The 23,743-nt window shown below is 33.2% G+C and overlaps 1 protein-coding gene across 3 annotated transcripts; it reads left to right on the top strand.

Annotated features, from left to right (window-relative positions):
* Window positions 1-11,986: 11,986 nt before the first annotated feature.
* l(2)efl (lethal (2) essential for life) lies at window positions 11,987-22,813 on the top strand. Of its 3 annotated transcripts, none has more exons than XM_075309766.1 (3): window positions 11,987-12,120; window positions 12,247-12,637; window positions 22,472-22,813. In XM_075309766.1, exons 2-3 carry the CDS (start codon window positions 12,247-12,249, stop codon window positions 22,645-22,647), a joined length of 567 nt encoding a protein of 188 aa, XP_075165881.1. In that variant the 5' UTR covers window positions 11,987-12,120; the 3' UTR covers window positions 22,648-22,813. The 3 variants fall into 3 exon arrangements, with proteins under 3 accessions (XP_075165881.1, XP_075165883.1, XP_075165884.1); XM_075309768.1 differs by having other exon boundaries at window positions 12,040-12,120; window positions 12,201-12,637; XM_075309769.1 differs by having other exon boundaries at window positions 12,061-12,175.
* The last annotated feature ends 930 nt before the right edge of the window (window positions 22,814-23,743 follow it).

Genomic DNA, 23,743 nt, shown 5'->3' with positions numbered 1-23,743 from the left:
GATTAAAAAACAAATACAAAAGTTTAGAGACATTTAGAGAAAACAATTTTCCTTAGTTCACAAATATATGACTTTAACCGAGAGCCACAAATATCCAAGGTTCATGTACTACATGTAATGGAAAAATTATTCATTTGTGTGTTGGTTTCTTCTTCAAACATTATTGCTGTTTTGATTTCAGCTTAAACCCATGCCCTAGCTAAACTGCAAGATAGCTTAACCAACAGAGAAACAGTATGTTTGTCAAATTTATTTGCATTAATAATAGCATACCCGGTTCCAAAGTTTTTGTCTTTACACTAATGAATTTGGTATTGATTTGAAGTAAGAATCACTTTAAGACACATTCTCTATTAAGTTTGTGTTTTGCGTACTTGATTTCAGGAAAAAATGTTAATTCATACGTTTTGTTCAGCTTTTTTCTTCATATGGTCCAAAGCACTTTAAACACATTCTTAGGAAAACCTAAATTTGCAAATTCAGACCCGATTTTAAGTATAAATTATGCTATGTTTCAAGTAAAGGCTTGTTTGCTTTGTCGTCAAGATACAAAAAGTCATAAAGTTTAAAGACTATTTCATTAATTTTGAAGAATTTTTCAAAATTATTAAAGCCTAGTTGACCTAGTCAAACAAAATGTGCTTTCATTTTGTTTGACTAGGTCAACGTTTGTATGTAAGCCTTGCTGTCAGAATAAGAGTTTCTACATATTTCTAAGCTCAATTGAAACATTAATATTGCTTCCCGCCATTATGCGGGGCATTTTTGAAACAAATACACCTTGTTGTAAAGTTTTTTTCCCCGTATTCATAAAAGATAACGTAAACTTTAAATCTACTATTACCATACAAAGTCCTTAGATAAACTGTCAGTAAATTATTGGGAATATTAGCATTTGACTCGTTAATGGTGTTCTTTTTATGTTATTATAATATTCTCAAGTTATTATGCTATTACTAAGTTAAAATAGTAGATGTTAATTACTTTGTACACTAAAACAAATATTGTCGTGAAGCCAAAGATTTCATGTCCTTAAAATACGAACGCGAATTTTGAAACATTTGTGAATTTCTCTTATATAAACTGTTTTCCTTATAGTTAAGTGATTCAATTTAAAAATGAGTATCTCTACATGAAAGAAAATTTTTTTAGGCTAGGGTCAATTCTGAAAAACTCTTAAAATTAATGAAATAGTCTTTAAATTTGTGGAGTTTTTGTATCTTCACCACAAAATAAATAAGCGTTCAAAAACAGGAGATGTTTTTCAACAATTAATTTTTACATTTTTACTTGATACATAGAATAATTTCTACTTGAAGTCGAGTCTGAATTTGGAAATTTAAATTGTCGTTACCAAGTTTTTAAAGCACTTTGATAGCTTATGAAGAAAAAACTGAGAAAACGAATAAATTCTAATTTGACGCGGAATCAATACCAAAAGCATTAGTATACAAAATCTTTGGAACCGGACATGTTTTTGTTCAGTGTATGCAAGAAAAAATTAAGGAAATAAAGTTTTGAATGTGGTATTATTTTTTTAACATAAAAAATACAATAAAAATATCGTATTGATAGGATCAAAACATTATTATACGCGCGATAAAAGCAAATCTGCTATTTATTAAAGGATTGGAATTATATTTACGAAAATTGTAAATTCTGGCAACGCTGGCAACGACACTAAGCCAGAGTTGCCAGGTTAGGGGTTTCCCCCCAAATATAGGGTTTTTTTTTCAAGCTTAGGGGGATTTTTAGGGGTAACACTTATTTGGGGGTAAAATAATATTTTAGACCTTATAAAGTGGAGCAATTTTCGACCAAATTTGGAAAAATTCTGGCATGAAATTGGAGAAAAATGATACAGGAAATCAACCTAAGTTCCTAAATATTAGCAAGTATGCATTACCATTATTTTCATTATCCTTTTCAAATTCTTCTTTTGAAAGGGCATTTTTAATATTTGACACAGTTAAAAACAAATTAAAAAATCGTATTTTGAGTTAGCATCTGAAAGCTGCTATTATTGGTCTTAGGGAGCCATCGTGGTGCAATGGTTAGCATGCCCGCTTTGCATACACAAGGTCGCGGGTTCGATTCCCACCACACACTAAAAAAACAGTGAACCCACCAGGAAGAAAACATTTAATTAATTTGAGAAAATTTTAACTAAACAGTATTACAAACGCTGACATCACGCCGATATCACAAAAATAAGTAAATATTTTTCGACAAATTCAACAAAATTTTTTAGACATAATTAATTTTTTTCTCTTATTTATTAAAGAAAATTTTGTAAGTTGAAAGAAAAAAAATGGAGTTCAAAATTGCAAGAATATCTTTAGTGACATACGAAGTTCATGGTGGACGCATTTGTACTATAATTTACAAAATTAAAGAAATAATAAACTATTTTTGAGAAGTACGAATTTAGTAAAACTTCTTACTTAACGTACGCAAAAAAATTAATTATAATAATTCCATGAACTAAAATAAAGTTAAATTGGCTTTAGTGACATAGAGAGTTCACTTTTTTTTGAGTGCAGTAATGCTGGTGACATTTCTGTGTGTTTCAAAGCTTCTGTACACGGACGAAAAAGACTGTTTTTCATATGTTTGGGTATAAACATTATATGTTTGGAACTCAAATTTTTAAACACAATATTTTTGAGTGCAAACATATAATGTTCATAAACTAGCATAATATGTTTGGGACATATATGTTAATATGTTAGAACATATTCTGTTTGGGACATAAAATGTTTGTAAGTATAATATGCTTGGATTCAAACATATATTAATTTAGAAATAGCCCATAAACATATATGTGTTTACAAAGAGAGACAAAGTGTATGCTGGAAGTAAAATAATGAATAACCAATTGGCGCATTACAAATATATATACACAAAGAAAATTTCATTAAATATAGGAAAAATAATACGAGTGAATATAAACAAGTATAAATTTACATATTATGAGTAAACATATATATGTTGTGATATAAGACTTCGCCAAAAATTGTATATGCTTAAGTAAAATATTAAAATGAGTATTCGGAGAGAAAATTCATTCGGAACCAAGATAAAATATATTTGAAAAAAAGAGCTTGAGTTTTGTTTATCATTTTCGCATTACGGGCACAATTTCGTCAAAACAAATCGGAACGTAGGACGAGTAAGTCAAAATATTCACACAAAGGTAATTAAAGGGATCTTCATAAAAACTAACGAAAGGGGCACTATACACTGAACAAAAAGCATGTCCGGTTCCAAAGATTGTGTCTCCACTTTAACAATTTTGGTATTGATTCCGAACCAAAGAAGCGGACAATACAAGTAAGGATGCTTTTAAGACACAATTCTCTTTTAAATGGGGTTTTGTGTACTTGACTCTACGAGGCACATTTCAATTTTTCGCTTTTTCAGCTTTTTTTTTTCATATGCTATAAAATGTCCATTAAAAACAAGACTTCCAGTAGAAATTATGCTATGTTTCAAGTAAAAAATGTCTTTAAAATAAAGTATTGAAAAACATATCCTATTTTTTAATGATTTTTGCCTTGTAGTCAAGATGCATAAATGCAACAAATTTAAAGACAGTTTCATTAATTTTAAAGAATTTTTCTGAATTATTAAAGTCAAGTTGACCTTAGTCCAAAAATTTGTTCTTTCATGTTATGATACCCATTTTTAAGTCAAATCACTTAATTATAACGACAACACGACTTCATTAAAAGTATCGACCTTTGAACATGGAAAAAAACTTTTTATTAGAGAAATGCGCCTTCTAAGCTAAGCAAAAGTTGTATTCTTATTTTAAGGACATGAACTCATTGGCCTCACGACAATATTTTTTCAATGCACTCTTTTTAGAGTTGTGAAAGTAAAATGAAAACAGGGCGAAACAGTGAAAAATTAAACAGTAAAATCTATAAAAACAAAGATTAGTTCCTCTTTATTAATGAGTAGTCCAAGAGGAGTTGACGGATTTTTTCGAAAATACAAGCGGGCATTGAGTTCGAGTTTTTCCGCTAAAATTATTTCTCATTTTAGCGGCAAAACCAGAATAACATTACAACTTTTTCCGGTAAATTGTATTATAACATGGTGGGGAAAGATCCAAAGCAACAATTGAATAAGTTTATTTTCTTTAAATGAAATTATTAAAGAAAAGTAAAAGGGTAAACATGGCCATTTTAACGCGATAATACCAATTTATACCGGCCTTAAGAATTAAATTAAGTACAAAATTATTCGTTAATAAAAATTCATATTTATTTGTATTTCTAAATTAATGGTGTTACATGCTAGCAAACAATTGTTCACACCAAAATAAATTTATGTGCTGTTGTAAAATTACTGTTTAGAATTTAAATATAATGTGCTTTTGAATGGTTATCGTTAACCTTAGGATTCGATGGAAAAATTTTTTTAATATACTCGAATTCACGTTCTTCTTTTGTAAGAGTTTTTGAATTTCTTCGAAAATTTTAAACTTGTATACAAAAACCTTTATTTGTTACACAATTTTTATTTTTGCAATAAAAAAATAATATTTGTTTTGAACTCAGTCCATTTCGTTTATATCAAGCATTTTTCTTTTCTGACTTTAAGTCTTTTATAAAACACACTTTACAATTTCGTAGTAAAAATTTAATATAATAGTATGTAATGCTGAACACCTTTTCATGAACTTCCGAACGTATCTGGAATATACGTAAAAAATATATTAAAAAAAAAAAATGGTGTTGGTCGAAGCAGGGATCGAACCCAGGACCCCTGTCACGCAAGGCGGACGACCAACCACCGCTCCACGCTGCCAACAAATGTATGTTTAACAATGTTATGTTTGCATCGGCTCGTGGGCGCCGCAAGCTATGCTATATAAATATAACTTATAACGATAATTATCTCTTGATGAACATAACAGCTACGTAGGCCAGTGGTTAGTGTGCTGGCTTACAAACTGTCCGCTATTCGAATCCCCGACCGGCAAAAGGTAAAATTAAAAAAAAATATACAATTTAATAATTTCTTCTACAATGTTTGTATTACAGAAAAATGTATTAAGAACTATAAAAACTCATGGAAGCGAAAAAAATGTGAGGGAATATGCAATTAGGCAGAAAAAAATTTTGAGCACAATATTCTTTGGGAGAAAATTCTTCTCAGCATATAATATTTTTGGGTCCAAAATGCCTCCAAACATATTATAGTTCACATAATAACATATAGTTTTTTGGAAGACAACATTATTGAATTTGGATGGAAAAATACAAACATAATTAGACTAATATGATTTCAAACATATTATATATTGGAAGAAATCAAACATATAAATGTTTGAGCAATACCCAAAAATTTATATGCTTGAAGCAAAATATGTTTGGGAGTATATGTTACAGAAGCGATTTTTTTTGAGGGTGTATTTTCACTACAATGTGGAACGCCGTTTGGACTCGGCTATAGAAAGGGGGTCCCTTGAACTTAACATGGATTCGGGCAGCACTCTGTGATAAGAGATAAGAGAAGAAAATAATCGAGTAGGTTTAGTGGTTAAAACTACACACAAAAAATTACCATCAACATTTTTTCAATTAAACAATTAATTGAATTTGGAACGGATTCAATTAATATGTTAATTGATTCAATTAATTATTTAATCAAATCCGAATAAAAACCAATTAAAAATAGGATTGATATTTGTTACGTTTCCAATTAAAATATTAATTGATTCAATCAATTTGTTAATCAATTCAGAAATAACGTGATTGAAAATTTTTCCGTTTCCAATTACACATGTGATTGATCCAATCACCTTTGTGATTGAAATGGAATAATTTTGAGCAATGGAAAGAGCGAAAAGAGAACAAGAGAATGGGTATTTATTCAACAATGTATGATGGAGAGATCAGTCTGTGGAAGTAACTGGTAACGAACGGTTGGGTTTTTGTTTTTCGCGTAAATTGAAAAACATGATTGGCGACATTCTGTCTGCTGCATTCAAAATGTGTGCATATATATTTTGAAAGCAACAACACATCATAGCATAGGGTTGAAATAAATAAAGTGTGCAATGGCCACGTGGTAAAGGTTTAAAGAAATATATAACATTTGAAATTACCTGTGTTTGTGTTTTGTGGTATTGTAAAAATGGAAAGCAATCTACGTTTATTGAAGGTAAGAAATTGTGAACTGTGAGTACCGTTTTCCATTGAAGCCTGTTTACATTAAACGGGCTAAAATTTTTTTATTCATTTCTTTTAGTGACCAATTTTATTTCGTGAAATTGACCAATCAATCCCACCAACTCCATAATTGTATCAAATATATAAGAATATGTTTGCAATCAAAAGGTGGGTACCGTACTGATCTTTTAAAATTATAAATTTTATTCACTCCTAGTTTTCTTAAAACCAAAAACGGTATGGATTTGTTGGAAGATTCACCTTGCGAAGTAGCGTTGGCATTAAATTGAATTTTTGTTTTACCTGTCTTTTTCAGTCTGAACCCAAGTAGAGAATGTAACGGTAAAAAAGTTCTTTCTTTTGGATTTAAAAATATGAAAAATATCCGACAATAATAAAAATATGTATTTTCCATTTATATTTTTTTCTATTTCCAGAATTTACAAAGTATCATCAATATAATACCAAATTTTTGTATTTGATTGTTTCAAATTTTAATAGACGATTTCAATGTGTGGAAATTTTGGAACGGAATTAAATTACCGATACACACCTTTTTATGCTAAAAGACTACAACTGCAAAAGAAGATTATAAATCTGCAACCTGGAACTAAGAATTGGACTTGATATTCTATGCAGGTAATGTTCAACAAAAATAACTTTTAATTGAACAAAATTAAATTCGAATTATTTCAGAAAAACTTATTTAGCTTACAGATTGCTGATTTATTGGAAATCTAGGCGCATCTACATATTAAAAGGAACATGCTGACATGGTTATTATGATAAGGAAGTGAATGATTTATATAATTTATATTTTCACCCTACACGGATGAAAAAGACTGTTTTCATATGTTTGGCTATAAACATTATATGTTTGGAACACAAATTTTTAAACACAATATTTTTGAGTGCAAGCATATAATGTTCATAAACTAGCATAACATGTTTGGGACATATATGTTAATATGTTAGAACATATTATGTTTGGGACATAAAATGTTTGTAAATATAATATGCTTGGATGCAAACATATATTAATTTAGAAATAGCCTATAAACATATATGTGTTTAGTAGCTTGGAGCGCTATTTAACAGGGAGCGATATTGAATTAAGTTGGTGGTTGTTGCTTGTTATTACAAAATTAACATTTTATTTTTCCTTGGGCAATTGATCAGCTACTTCTTTGATCCTTACAAACTGTGTGGTCCGCTGTTCGAATCCCCGTCCGGCAAAAGGTAAAATTAAAATAAAAAAAAATCATAAAATTGAATAATTTCTTCTACAATGTTTGTATTACAGAAAAAGGTGCTAAGAACTAAAAAATCTCGTGGAAGTGAGAAAGATGTGGGGGAATACACAATTAATCCATCAAATTTATAGGTATGTATCTGTGTAAACGTCTAAATTGGACTACAATTAGGCTCGAAATCTATTAAAAGCGGATTTCAATTCCCTTATTTATAAGGCCAATGACAGATGAAATCTAGCTAAAGTTGATTTTGGAAGTGTAATGTGAATGAGTCATAACAAATTCTCTACAATTTAAATTTAAATCGGATAACATCCTGGGACGAAACACAATGTTATTAAAAAAATGTGAGTTTTAAGCCAATTTTGTTTTCGATATATAATTTTGGCTACTTAGCAATGGGCTAGATATTGCTAAGATAGGTGCCCAATTGTGGGCTTTGAGACAATGTTTGGCCGAATCGGGCGACATTTACATCATGTCGGAGCCTTATCTAAACCGCAACCGAAACTTTGGCCACCGGTGCCCATATGAATCTATATCGGGCGTAAAATATATATGGGAGCTATATCTAAATCTGAACCGATTTTTTTCAACATCAATAGCGATTGTCTTTGACTCAAAGGAAGACCCTATGCCAAATTTGAGAACCATTGGATTTAAACTGCGAGCTGTACTTTGCACACAAAATTTCATATACAGACAAACAGACCGACAGACAAACGGACATCGTTAATCGACTCAGAATTTAATTCTAAGACGATCGGTATACTAAACGATTGGTGTAAGACTGCTCCTTCTTGGCGTTACATACAAATGCACAATCTTATTATATCCTGTACCACAGTAGTGGTGAAGGGTATAAAAATAGTATGTACAGTAATTTTTTTTATTTTGTTTTTATTGTGATGCCACATTAACTAAAAATACCTATTACATATGGACACTTCTACACACAAAACAATTTTTTTGATTTCAATCACGAAAATCGCGGATTCAATCATTTTTTTAATTGAAATGTCTTCAATCACGAAAATGATAGCATCAATCACCCATTTTGATTGAAAACCAACACGATTTTCAATTAAAAATTTAATTGACTTTTGTCACGGAATCAATTAATTGTGTGATTGAATCAAATGAAAACGTGATTGATTTTTAACATAAAATTCAATCACAGTTTTAATTGGATAAATTAAAATTTTAATTCATTTCGCGACAAAAATCAATCATCTATTTGATTCATTCAATTAAATAGTTCATTGAAATTGGCTATAAATTTCATTCAGAAAATTTATATATTGCGGCCCCAAAATCGTATTTAGTTTTATTTGAAATAAAAGAAAATATGCGTTTCTTATAAAAAATCAACATTTTATTTTTGTGAATTATGCTATAGACAGAAGAATTTGGTTCTTGTTATTTGTGTGTTTTGTTCTAGCATAACTTACACATACAATTACTATCAATAAATAACAACTATACACCCTCACAAAAAATCGCTTCTGTAACATATACTCCCAAACATATTTTGCTTCAAGCATTTACATTTTTGGGTATTGCCCAAACATTTATATGTTTGATCTCTTCCAATATATAATATGTTTGAAAGCATATTGGTCTAAACAATATATGTTTGGGTAGTCTAAGTTCCAAACATTTTGTATTTTTGCATCCAAATTCAATAATGTTGTCTTCCAAAAAACAATATGTTATTATGTGAACATATAATATGTTATGGTACAAAATTTTTTTGATCTACACGAAGATGATTATAATCGATCCCGCACGACTTTAGTCTTTACTTACTTATTTTTTATCAAAATATTTGATGTTATTATATATATTAAAACCAGTAAGGAAAGTCTAAAGTCGGGCGGGGCCGACTATATTATACCCTGCACCACATTGTAGATCTAAATTTTCGATACCATATCACATCCGTCTAATGTGTTGGGGCCTATATATAAAGGTTTGTCCCAAATACATAAATTTAAATATCACTCGATCTGGAAGAATTTGATAGACTTCTACAAAATCTATAGACTCAAAATTTAAGTCGGCTAATGCACTAGGGTGGAACACAATGTTAGTAAAAAACCAGTAAGGAAAGTCTAAAGTCGGGCGGGGCCGACTATATTATACCCTGCACCACATTGTAGATCTAAATTTTCGATACCATATCACATCCGTCTAATGTGTTGGGGCCTATATATAAAGGTTTGTCCCAAATACATAAATTTAAATATCACTCGATCTGGAAGAATTTGATAGACTTCTACAAAATCTATAGACTCAAAATTTAAGTCGGCTAATGCACTAGGGTGGAACACAATGTTAGTAAAAAAATATGGGAAACGTTTAAATCTGAAGCAATTTTAAGGAAACTTCGAAAAAGTTTATTTATGATTTATCACTCGATATATATGTATTAGAAGTTTAGGAAAATTAGAGTCATTTTTACAACTTTTCGACTAAGCAGTGGCGATTTTACAAGGAAAATGTTGGTATTTTGACCATTTTTGTCGAAATCAGAAAAACATATATATGGGAGCTATATCTAAATCTGAACCGATTTCAACCAAATTTGGCACGCATAGCTACAATGCTAATTCTACTCCCTGTGCAAAATTTCAACTAAATCGGAGTTAAAAATTGGCCTCTGTGGTCATATGAGTGTACATCGGGTGAAAGCTTTATATGGGAGATATATCCAAATCTGAACCGATTTCAAGCAAATTTGGCACGCATAGTTACAACGCTAATTCTACTCCCTATGCAAAATTTCAACTAAATCGGAGCAAAAAATTGGCCTCTGTGGGCAAATGAGTGTAAATCGGGCGAAAGCTATATATGGGAGCTATATCTAAATCTGAACCGATTTTGCTGATATTTTGCAAGTTTTTCGAGACTCATAAAATATTCGGATGTACGGAATTTGAGGAAGATCGGTTAATATACACGCCACTTATGACCAGATCGGTGAAAAATATATATGGCAGCTATATCTAAATCTGAACCAATTTTTTCCAAAATCAATAGGGATCGTCTTTGAGCCGAAACAGGACCCTATACCAAATTTTAGGACAATCGGACTAAAACTGCGAGCTGTACTTTGCACACAAAAATACATCAACAGACAGACAGACAGACAGACAGACAGACAGACAGACAGACGGACAGACAGACAGACGGACATCGCTAAATCGGCTCAGAATTTAATTCTAAGCCGATCCGTATACTAAAAGGTTGGTCTATGATTACTCCTTCTTGGTGTTACATACAAATGCACAAACTTATTATACCCTGTACCACAGTAGTGGTGAAGGGTATAAATATGGGAAACGTTTAAATCTGAAGCAATTTTAAGGAAACTTCGAAAAAGTTTATTTATGATTTATCACTCGATATATATGTATTAGAAGTTTAGGAAAATTAGAGTCATTTTTACAACTTTTCGACTAAGCAGTGGCGATTTTACAAGGAAAATGTTGGTATTTTGACCATTTTTGTCGAAATCAGAAAAACATATATATGGGAGCTATATCTAAATCTGAACCGATTTCAACCAAATTTGGCACGCATAGCTACAATGCTAATTCTACTCCCTGTGCAAAATTTCAACTAAATCGGAGTTAAAAATTGGCCTCTGTGGTCATATGAGTGTAAATCGGGTGAAAGCTTTATATGGGAGATATATCCAAATCTGAACCGATTTCAAGCAAATTTGGCACGCATAGTTACAACGCTAATTCTACTCCCTATGCAAAATTTCAACGAAATCGGAGCAAAAAATTGGCCTCTGTGGGCAAATGAGTGTAAATCGGGCGAAAGCTATATATGGGAGCTATATCTAAATCTGAACCGATTTTGCTGATATTTTGCAAGTTTTTCGAGACTCATAAAATATTCGGATGTACGGAATTTGAGGAAGATCGGTTAATATACACGCCACTTATGACCAGATCGGTGAAAAATATATATGGCAGCTATATCTAAATCTGAACCAATTTTTTCCAAAATCAATAGGGATCGTCTTTGAGCCGAAACAGGACCCTATACCAAATTTTAGGACAATCGGACTAAAACTGCGAGCTGTACTTTGCACACAAAAATACATCAACAGACAGACAGACAGACAGACAGACAGACAGACAGACAGACGGACAGACAGACAGACGGACATCGCTAAATCGGCTCAGAATTTAATTCTAAGCCGATCCGTATACTAAAAGGTTGGTCTATGATTACTCCTTCTTGGTGTTACATACAAATGCACAAACTTATTATACCCTGTACCACAGTAGTGGTGAAGGGTATAAATATAAGAGCTTAATCTATAAATGAAGAACTAAACTTCTTCTTCGAGGTATTACCATTTTCTAAAACTGTAATCACACGAAAAGGGGTATTGCCTTTCTAGCTCCGATAAAATTACGAAATATTTCAAAACTAATATACAAATGGATTTTGTTAGAAGCAACTTATAGCGGACATCCTATTGTATACACTAATGAGTTGTGTGATCTATTTTTAGCATTCGTTTAGGTTGTGAGTGGATGCGAGATCACTGTTCCTAATATAAATTTTGTTGAAAACTCAAATTTTGATTATTAACAAACACACAGCAGCCGTGAATACACCTGTGGAAAGCAAATTTATATTTGTGAACTGAATCAAGGGTAGGCTACTTTGAGCAAACATCTCGCAGAGACAATTACAAATTAAATTAACGCTGTATAATATTGGATGGCCATTACAGCTGGTTGTCAGTACTGACTTTCTTTTTCTCTGCTTGTATCCTGTAGATGTCCGTAGTTCCATTAATGTTCCGTGACTGGTGGGATGAACTCGAGTTTCCAACTCGCACATCGCGTCTTTTGGATCAACATTTCGGCACAGGCTTGAGACGTGATGACTTGCTTTCGTCCGTGTGGAATTCACGTCCAACAATGCTTCGATCCGGCTATATGCGCCCATGGCAGCGAACCACAGGTCTGCAAAAACAGGATTCCGGTTCTACTCTGAATATCAACGAGGAAAAATTTGAGGTTATCCTTGATGTCCAACAGTTTTCTCCAAATGAAATCAATGTTAAGGTCACCGATAAATTTGTCATCGTTGAGGCTAAGCATGAGGAAAAACAAGACGAGCACGGTTATGTATCCAGACAGTTTACAAGGCGTTACATGTTACCAAGTAAGTAATAGCAAAGTGATATAAATCATGCCATAAAAATACGGAGACTGTATGTAAATTAAATTTAGTTTAAGGCTCAAAGTCTTAACTACCAAATGGACATTGTGGTCATATTTAATAGACAGTGCCTAAAGTTGTTTAAGTTTATTAAATCCTACACTGAAAAAAAGCATGCACTGTTCCAAAGATTTTGTCTTTAGTAAGACTTATCAATCGAAGTATTGTCCATCGCTACCCAGTTTTTGGCTTTTTCATAAGAACGAAAATGTTGATTAGTCAGTCATCGATCGGAACAAGTGGTAATCAGAAGGCGCAATATTTGACCTATATGGTGGGGTAGGACTTCCTATTTGAGCATTTCCAAATAAGTTTTCACGGGTTTTTGCAACAAGTTCCTGTGGTCGTATCACTTGATTGCAGCTCACTGTACACCAAGCTTAGCTGGTCCCACCAATACTATTGTAAAACTTTGCCAGTAAATTAAAATTAAGGTTGCATACGTGGACGAAAAAGAATGTTTTTCATATGTTTAGGTGTAAAAATTATATGTTTGGAACTCTAATTTTTTAACACAATATTTTTAAGTGCAAGCATACAATGTTCATAAACTAGCATAACATGTTTGGGACATAATATATGTAAATATGTTACAACACATTATGTTTGGGACATAAAATGTTTGTAAATATAATATGCTTGGATGCAAACATATATTAATTTAGAAATAGCCTATAAACATATATGTGTTTAGAAAGAGAGACCAGAGAGTATGCTGCAACTAAAAGATTGGAAGTAACCTATTGGCGCCTTAAAAACATATATACACAAAGAAAATTTCATTAAATTTGTTTCTACCCGTGTATGCCTAATTTGAAACATAATATGTTTGAACAATACAAACAATATTTTGTTTGATAATATATACGCTTGAAGCATATATATGTTTTTTACTATTTTTTTTGAGGGTGTAGTCTCTCGTTCAGCAAAAATATATATTTCGAGTTTAGGCTATACCCCACGGCTAATGTTTTTGAAAGTACTTTCAAAATTCCTCAGGAAACCATCAATATTGACATTAAAACAGAAACGAAATTTCTTAGTACAATGTCTGTCATTCTTAGTTTGTGCTACAATGCACCAGAGCAGCGTTGCCAGAATTGTTTCACCAAAAACCGCTAGATTTGCCCAAAAAATAGCTTAAAAAAAGCTAAAAAATATTTAAAAAGAGCTAAATTTTGTTGTATCAAAAGTCAAATTTTTGATTGAAATTGAGCAAAATTAAAGGCTTTATTTCACTTAAAATGCATAAAAAGCATATTATTTTAATTGTATTCATTTTAATTCTACTTCTGTGAGACTGCAACAATATCTAAGCCATATGAGTTCTGTTTGCGTACTCGATACATTATGATTACTATCACAAATTTTTACTGGAAGTCCGTCGTTTACATTTCCCAGTCAAAACTTGCAATTATCAGCTGGTTAATCATCAACAAATCCAATGTGCGATATATTGCACAATTTCACATAGAAGTGCATTAGAAAATATCAATATATTTCGTTTTAATTGGTTTAAATCCGCTGAATTAATGATAAATTCGTGAACGTGTACACTTCTTCTAATTTTACCCAAGATAATAAAACTTATATACACGCAAAAAAATAATTCTTTCCTCCCAAACGAAATTTTAGACAAACAAAGTTCGTTTCTCATTTGCTTTTCGCTGTAAGGAAGTGTATTTGGAAGAAAAGTATATACTTTTTGTGATAAACGTTTATTCTTTTCCAGGATGTAAAAACAATTTCATAAAGACTAGCTCAAAAAAAACATTATTTTCTTGCTAATTGCATTGTCCCTCACATCTTTCTCACATCCACGAGGATTTTTAGTTCTTAACACCTTTTCCTGTAATACCAACAATGTAGAAGAAATTATACGATTTTATAAATTTTTAAAATTTTTTTTACCTTTCGCCTGGACGGAGAATCGAACCGCGGACCATGCACATTGTAAGCCAACACACTAACCACTGAGCTATGTACCTGTTATGGTCATCAATAGATAAATATCCATATAAGTAATATTTATATAGCATAGCTTGCGGCGCCCACGAACCGAATAAACAAAGTTTATTTAACAGAAACAAACATTTAGTTTGGCACCGTGGAGCAGTGGTAGCTACGTCCGACTCTCATGCCAAGGGTCGTGGGTTCGATCCCTGCTTCGGCCAAAGTTTTTTTTTTGCTTTTGTTTTTTTTTTTACATATATTCCAGATATATTCGGAAGATTCCGAAAAAATGTTCAACATTATATTGTACTATATTAAATTTTGAACTGTAAAATGTGTCTTATTAAAGACCTAAAGTCAGAGAAGAACAGTGTTTGATATAAACGAAATGGACTGTGTTGTTATTTCAAAAATAACTTTTTTTATTGAAAAAATAAAAATTTTGTAACAAACGAATTTTTTTGGTGATAAAAGTTTAAAATTTTCGAAGCAATTCAAAAAACTCTAACAAAAGAAAAACGTTTTCGGTACACGTTTTCCAAACGTTTTTTTCTTTGCGTGTACTGTCTTGCAAGTTTATACTGAATAACTTTAATTGGAAAATTACCCAAACAATCCTATTGTTGCCCAATTTTCGTAAATGTAAATCCATTCCATTAATAAATAACAGATTTGTTTTATCACGCGTTTAAAAATGTTTTGATCCTATCAATACGGTTTTATTTATTGTATTTTTTTACACATTTAAAGACTATTTCATTAATTTTAAGAATTATTTAGAATTGACCCTAGCCTTCTTTCATGTAAAGATAACCATTTTTAAGTTGAATCACTCAACTAGAAGGACAAAACGACTTCATCGGCTTTTGGACAAGGAAAACAATTTATATATATTATAAATTCACAAATGCTTTTATAACCAAAATTTGCGTTCGTATTTTAAAAACATGAAATCTTTGGGCTCACGACAATATTTTTCAGTGTACAAAGCAATTCATATCTACTATTTCAATTTAGTAATATCATAATAACTAGAATATTATAATAGCTTAAAAAGGGTACACGAGTCAAATGCTAATATTCCTAATAATTTAGTGGCAGTTTATTTAAGGAATCTGTAGCTGTATCTACCATTAGATTTAAAGTTTACGATAACTTTTATTTGATGCTAAAATGCCCGCATAATGACTGGAATCATTATTAATGTTTCAATTGAGCTTTGAAATATGTGGAAAACCTTCTTCTGACAGCAAGGCTTAAGTAAAAACGCCGTTTTGTCCATATTTCAATAGAAACATGTCGAAAAAAAAACAAAAAAAGCTAAAAGGGTAATGAAAAAAAGCCAGCTAAATGCATTTTTTTCCCGCTAAACGACGTCAAAAAAAGCCAAATCTGGCGGGAAAATAGCTAAATTGGCAACGCTGCACCAGAGATAAAAATAATCCGAACATTGATTACTCACCAAAAATAGATTGCCTCATGCATAGCGCATATGTATTTTTGAGGCAGAAATATTTGAATATTGGGAAAACATTTTTCGTCATCCCACCTACATTCTTTATGGTTCTTGAATATAATTTTATACTATGAATTCAAATGTGACGCATTTCGGAAAATCAGATAGATGATGTAAATCACCTCACGAGTGTGATATGTGCTTTGTCAGCTTACAGTTGAAAAAAATTCCTAGCAATATGTGAGATGAGATATTTTCCATTTAATAAAATCGGTTGATGGCGGACAAAAGCTTACCACCTGTCAGGTGGTAAGCTTTTGAAATGTTGAATAGTTTGGGCTTATCTGATAGCAGATGACGTTCAAATGCACTAGATGATATGGACAAGTAAATCGAAATAGTTTGTGGTTTCATCTTTCTTTTCAGACAATGGACTGAATAGTCTAAGTGAGCCTGGAATTTAATCGGGCTGCCACTTTAACCTAACCTTCTATTCAGATAAATATTACTCAGAAAATTCTAGAAACAAGCTTGGCTGGGATATACGATAATTTTTCGGGTTTATATATTATATTCGATATTTATTTTAATGTAATTTTGTTCTTATTTTGCAAAATCATTTGTAACTCAATTTTCAAATTTTATAGATTTTACTTCAAAAGTGTTCACTTCTGATCATGCAGCTACACAGTTTTATGTTCAAAAAATATTTCTCATTGATTAGTCTTTATTGAAAAACTAAAATCCTAAATTGTTTAGCGAAAAAGACTTATCTTTAGATGCGTTCACTTATGCTTATGTACTCGAAAGGATTAATTTGGGTATTGCTCTAAAGCAGCACTTCCCAAATGGGGGGACAGGCGGTTACCCCTGTTGGCAGAATTCTACCAAAACTGGTAAATTCTGTACTGTTTGGAATTAGTAGAATTATTGATGTTTTGGTAGATTTTGAAAAATATTCCTCTCCAACTAAGAGTTACTATAAAAATAATAGTTTGACAAAATTTTCTATAGAAATAAAATTTTGACAAAATATTCTATAGAAATAAAATTTTGACAAAATTCTCTATAGAAATAGAATTTTGACAAAACTTTCTACAAAAGTGAAATTTTGATAAAATTTTCTATGGAAATAAAATTTTCTATAGAAGAAAGATTTGAAAAAATAAAAGTTTTTTGTTTGGTAGTTTTTCGGTATAATTTTCTCCAAATTTTGGTATATTTTTTTAGCTCGAGTGGCAACCGTGGGCACGGCGTCATTTTAAGTTGAGCACGTTTTGTGTCATTAAATTTGTTAAAAGTACATAAATGTACAAGTTAAACAAAATGTCAATAATATACTAGGAAAGAATGTACGAAACATTTCGAAATATTAATTTATAACCAATGTTAGAAAGTTACAATAATTTGTTGTACACAGAAAAAAATTTCCGTAGTTAAACTAATGCTAAATTTAACTTATTTTTATTGGATAAAAATTATTTGCTTGTAGTTAAATTTTATTATATTATCGAAATTTTCCACAGCTTAATGAAATCTTACTTTTTTTAAGAATGTCTCAAAAATTTTATGAACTAAACGTGAGTTCAATGACCGTACACATAAGTTCAATATGGAAAATGGAAATTTCCGTACGATTCCCAAAAATAGTAAGAATGAACTACTGTATGGTTAAAATGGTTATGTGTCAATGATTTTCTTCTTTACTTTTAGTTCATTTTTTCTTCTAGGAGAGAATGTAATTTCGTGGACTGCAGTTGAAAAGTACAATAGGGCATTAAATTTTCCTGTTTTTAACAATGCTTTGTGGAAATGTCAAAATGTGCAGAACAAATTAGTTCAATTTTCGCGCGAGGTAGTTCAATCTTCCTATAACAGTTTACTTTTTTCGATGTACTTGACAGAAATGGTCATGATTTGACGCTAATGATTTTTTTATTTCATTTTAATTGCTTTTTATTATACAGAGTAATTTCGCAAATGGTAGTTAGTTACCATGTCATTACATTTCCTTTTGTTTTAGCAACGAATTGTGGAAATTTCAAACAATGGATTACAATTTAGTTCAATTTTCCCACCAGGTACTTCATCGTCATTCAACCGTCGAACGGAACGGACGTGTTTTTTTAATAGCGGACTAACTCATTGTAATAAGTACCTACTACTAATTTCAAGTGTGGTGGAATATTAAGCCATCATGCAGCGAAATTCAAAGTCATCCACTGGGTTGCTAACTTCAGGGCCCAGTGGACGGGTATCGACTGGAGTTATAAATTTGGGCAATGACCAAGAGTTAGGCCCAATTAGTCGACCTGTAGACGGGTCGACAGGTGACGACACTTTGACAAGTCGAACCTTTTCTAAGGTAACGACATCAAAAGGAGGTAATCCCTCAGGAAAGAGATTCAAGGAACGCATAAATGCTTTGCTTATCCTAAGGAAACTAGGATCAGTAGACCAAAGCACGTTGTCGGCCAAACAAAGCGATTCCTTAAAATGGGCTCAAGGAATTATTGAAGCTGGAAAACGGAACGATCACCGAATGAGCTGTCATCCTCCAAAAGGAATCAAAGATCGTTTGCCTCAGATGCTAAAGACAGCCTTGTGATGGCTATCATTACTAAAGGAGCATTGGACGGTATGGTTCGAAAGCAAAAATGGGGGGAAATTGAGAATGCTTTGTCTGGCATCTACTCACAGGTGCTGGAAAAATTTCCCGGCCCTGATCCTCGACTCCAAGAGGCTGGTTGGTATCAAGGACGATTTAAGCTAGTCGCATTTGAGGACCAGAGGTCTATAGAATGTTTTAAAGCTGCGTTGATACTAATTGGTGAAGTTTAGGAAGGAGCTGTTCTACAGTTAGTCGAGAAGAAAGACATACCGGCTAGACCAAGAGCACATGCGTGGGTACCTGCAAACCCTCCTAACCCTGAATCTATTTTAAATAGACTGAAACAATGCAATCCAGATCTTCCAACAGCTGATTGGAAGGTTGGCCCTTTGGATGAAGTGGATGGACCGAGACGGCATGCAGTGTTTATATTGAACACTCAGTCTTTGCCACATCTAGCAAAGTCCCAGGGCCGTGTATGTTATTGCTTTCATTATATCCAAATGAAGGTATATAAAAACGATCAGCTAAAGCATTCGGAAACGGACAATCCTCTATCTGAATCAGAAATAATCGGATCCTCTTGCGAAGTCGAGGGAGATACCAAAGATGCAGACATGGATAGACACCGTTTCGAGAGTGGGTTTCTGCAGCTTCAAAACTCACCAAACTTGAACCTATGGTTATTGAGAGAGTCACCGAGATCTCTGAAGAGGACATTCTGTATGACTCGATTGAAACGGCTGATGTGACGGTTTTTGAAAATCTCGATGGTCCTACGGATCCTCCAGATAAATCTTCACCATTGTAAGGCTGCATGTGCTGCCTTAAAAGTTCTCCTGGTGAAAGGGGACATAGATATAGTTCTTATTCAAGAACCATATGTTTATAGAAACAAAATATGTGAATTAAGTACTCCGGGATGCAAACTATTGCAGTATACTGGTAATGATGTAAATCGAGCCTGTATAATTGCTAAAAACGAGCTCAACTTGTTTCTGCTTCCTTCAATGTGCAATACTGACACTGTCGTTGCCAGTTTAGAATGAGCCAAATGCAAATATTGGGTATCTTCGGTCTACATGGGACATAATAGGGAGATGCCTCCATGTCCCGTTAACACCTTAGTTGAGGAGTCATCTTAGTCAGTCTTAGTATATGGGGAAGTGGTGACATTAATGCAAGACGAGAGTCACTCCTAGAGTTTATTTTGCGTACTAATTTGGTAGTCTGCAATAAGGGAGACCCCAACCTTTGTCACTAAAAACAGGAAATCCTGCAGGAAGCTCTTTAACAAAGCAAAGTCCACCAGAGCTCCTGAATATTTTAATGAGACCGCTCCAGGTCTCATTAAAACATTGGAGGGCAATTGGACAACGTCCAGTGAGGAGACGCTGGAGGTACTATTGGACACACATTTTCCTGGAAATCAGACGGTCGAACCATGTTCTGGCGGTGCCACAGGGGCTCAGCGGTCGTTTCCTATCGAGGAAATTCTATCGGAATCTAGAATAAAATGGATAGATAATTGGATCATTCATTCTCCCGGACCTGATGGAATTACTCAGGCGGAGTTACAAGCAGTGACTGACAGAATCATCCCTTGGTTTTCGGTATAGGATGTATCAACTTAGCATATATCCCAGGAAAGTGGAGGGAAATAAAAATCGTTTTCATACCTAAAGCCTAGTACTAAGATAAAGTTTTCGCACGAAAAACGTTTATACTCCATATAAAAAACGTTAGCGCGGAATAAATGCGAAATCTTTGTTTTGAGCATTTTCAAACACATATTTATACAACCCTGGATTTTTCGCACGAAAAAATAGGCAGGTATATTATTTCGCTTATCCTCATTCCTACTTAAGACTCTGGAGAGGATGATAGATATTTATCTTAGAACTAGCGTCGATTCAAGTTTGCTCTCGAAACGACAACATGCATACTCGAAGGGCAGGTCTACTGAGACCGCATTACATGAACTAGTCAGCTTTATTGAAAGCTCACTATCTGTCAAAGAATACACAATCGTGGCGTTCCTAGACATCGAAGGGGCGTTCAACAATAGCTCGAGCTCGATTTTAAATGGACAACTCTGAATATTGATCCAGATATACTTAGGCTGTTAGACGAACTTCTAACGAAGAGACGTATTTCAGCTACACTAGGACAAGCAAACATACAAAGGTATGTGAACAGAGGCACTCCCCAAGGAGGAGTTCTATCACCTCTTTTTTTGGAATGTTGCAATAAACAACCTTCTGGTTTCCCTAGAAAAAGAAAGGATAAAAGTGGTGGCATACACACATGATGTGGCGCTAGCAGTCAGGGGAAAATTTCCATCCACAATCAGAGATATTAAAGAGAGAGCCCTCCGGATGAAATGGGCGAAAGATAATGGTATTGAAGTAAATCCTGCAAAGACAGAACTAGTCATGTACTGCAAAGATCGCAAAACTCCCATGGTTAGGCCCATTTCCTTTGGGGGTATTGAAATTCCCTTTGGTGAGTGTGCAAAATACCTTGGCGTTACTTTGGACAGGAAGCTGAACTATAAGCTTAATATTGAAGAAAGGGCGATGAAAGCAACGGTAGCTTTGTACTCGTGCAAAAAGGCAATAGGAAAAAAGTGGGGACTAAAACCAAAAACTGTGCATTGGCTATACACGGCTGTGGTTAGACCTATAATATTATATGGTGTTGTAGTCTGGTGGCCGGCACTTCAGAAACCGACTATTGCCGTAGACATTTTGGCCAACCAGTCAGTAATATATACTCAGACAGCAATAAAATCCTTGGACTCTGTGTTCCTTAACTCGAAACTACCATCGACTGCCGCATATCTCTCAATGAGGTGGCTGAGCAGCACAATATTCACCTAATATGGGTGCCTGGCCATAGGAACATACCGGGGAACTGCGAAGCGGATGAGTTGGCGAGGTTAGGGATTACCTTAAATATTCCAGAGGAACTAGAATCTGTTGGTATGCCCCTGGCTACCTGGAAGCTCATACTGCGTGAGAAGGCAGTTATGATGGCAAATGTTCGATGGGAGACGTCAGATATCACTCCTGATATTTGCTATAACGCCTGATAGGCGATTTTGCAAAAACTATTGGCGCGAAGTATAATGACTATTGTATGAGCTGTCATTATGCGGAGGAAAGGCAATCAATTAAACACCTCTTGTGTGAGTGTCCTGCATTTTGTGCAAGCCGTAAGCAAATTTTAGGGGATTACTGGCGGACCTGAAAAACGTTAACTTAAGCAGTCTGCTAATGTTTTTGGAACAATCTGGTTGGTTCAACAGAAGGAAATAATCGAGAAGGTTCAGCGGTTAAAACTAGAAGTGCCCATATGTAATAGGTACTTTTAGTTAATGTGGTATCACAATGGACTGAATAGTCTAAATGATCCTGAATCTTAATCGGGCCGCAACTTTAACCTAACCTAACCTACTTCATTTTTCCCATAAAACAGTTTACTTTTTTTCTGTGGAGGACTGGCTTTCAATCTGCCGCACTGCGTTAAAAAAATTGTCAATTTCATGTCCACATCATGGGAATATCCTATATTTGAAATCACTTTGTATCCAAATTAAGCTTTGCAGAATTTTTAAACTATAGAAAGACCAATTTTCCACTTTTGGGTAATATGATATTTACACTTCCTTTATTATTCAAGAGAATATGTACAATACAGAACATTGACCATTAAGTTATTTTGAAGGAATTCACACAAACATTTACATTTTCAGATGATGTCAATCCAGACACTATTACTTCTTCGCTCTCATCGGACGGCTTGTTGACTGTTACTGCACCTATGAAAAAAATACCAGCACCCGCCACCGAACGTGTTGTACCAATTTCCAAAACGGGACCATCATCCCAGGAGGATAAAGATAAAAAAGTTGAAACATCGACAGCCTAAGTACCATTATACCATATAACCCTAAAATGGGATATTGCAACAGACTGCTTCTTTTATACTCTTTTATACAATTTTTATAAAATATATTAACAATTGCGCTTTTTATTTAATAATCGGTTTGTATTTTTATTTTTTTAATAAAATATTGAAAATAACACTAAAATAATTTTGAAATCTTTCTTCCGTAGTAACTCTATGACTCGGGTATCTTTACATAAAATAGGTATTATGGGCTTATACATGGGATGAAACATTGATGTTAATCCAGCGTAGTTTATTTCCTGACAGATATGAACTTTTTACCGAAGTCGTGTGTTCCTTTTGTTCATTCCCGCGAAAAAATTTTATAGAAACCATTATTTCGCACATAGAAAGCGATGTTTATTTAGGTAACAGGGAGCGCTATTTAATAGTGAGCGATATGGAATTAAGTTGGTGGTTGCTGCTTGCATTACAAGATTAACATTTTATTTTACCTTGGGCAATTGATCTGCTACTCCTTTGATCCTTTGTATATTTTCGGAAAAAAATATGATCCGTGTTTGCGTTATAAATCCACACAAATAGTTTTAATAAATAAATTATATCTTAATTCACATTGCAAATGGCGCCATGCTATAAACGTTTTCAACTCGAAAAAAAAAAACAAAGTACCACAAATGGAAAAATTTCGCAAGTTTTTCGCATTTTTTGGATTTGTATGGAGTTTCAATGCAAAAACCGAACAGAGCACCGGCCTTTAGAATGAGAAAATTTGCAAAATTCTTTAAAATCCATTCAGAGATATCTTGTATGTTAACTAATCAAGTTACACGTTTTACACAAGTATATTTACGAGTCCGAGATAGGTTCGTCATAATGCAGGACTACATACATGTATAGCAATTTATTTTTGTTATTTCCATTTATTTTTATTTTAGCTATTTACATTTGTCTACAGGATGATGATGTGAATCAAGGACTAGGAAGCAAGTAGCAGTGACCGAAGGAAGTAGATCCTTAATTAATGGTGGACAAGTTATTGTCATGAATCTTTGTTCGATGTATGGGCGACTAAAGTTGCAGATTGTACCCTAAGATGTCGGAGCTTGTAATG

This window comes from Haematobia irritans, chromosome 5, assembly GCF_050003625.1.
Source record: "Haematobia irritans isolate KBUSLIRL chromosome 5, ASM5000362v1, whole genome shotgun sequence".
Taxonomy (NCBI): Eukaryota; Metazoa; Arthropoda; class Insecta; order Diptera; family Muscidae; genus Haematobia; species Haematobia irritans.
This window is presented reverse-complemented; position numbering and strand designations above follow the sequence as displayed.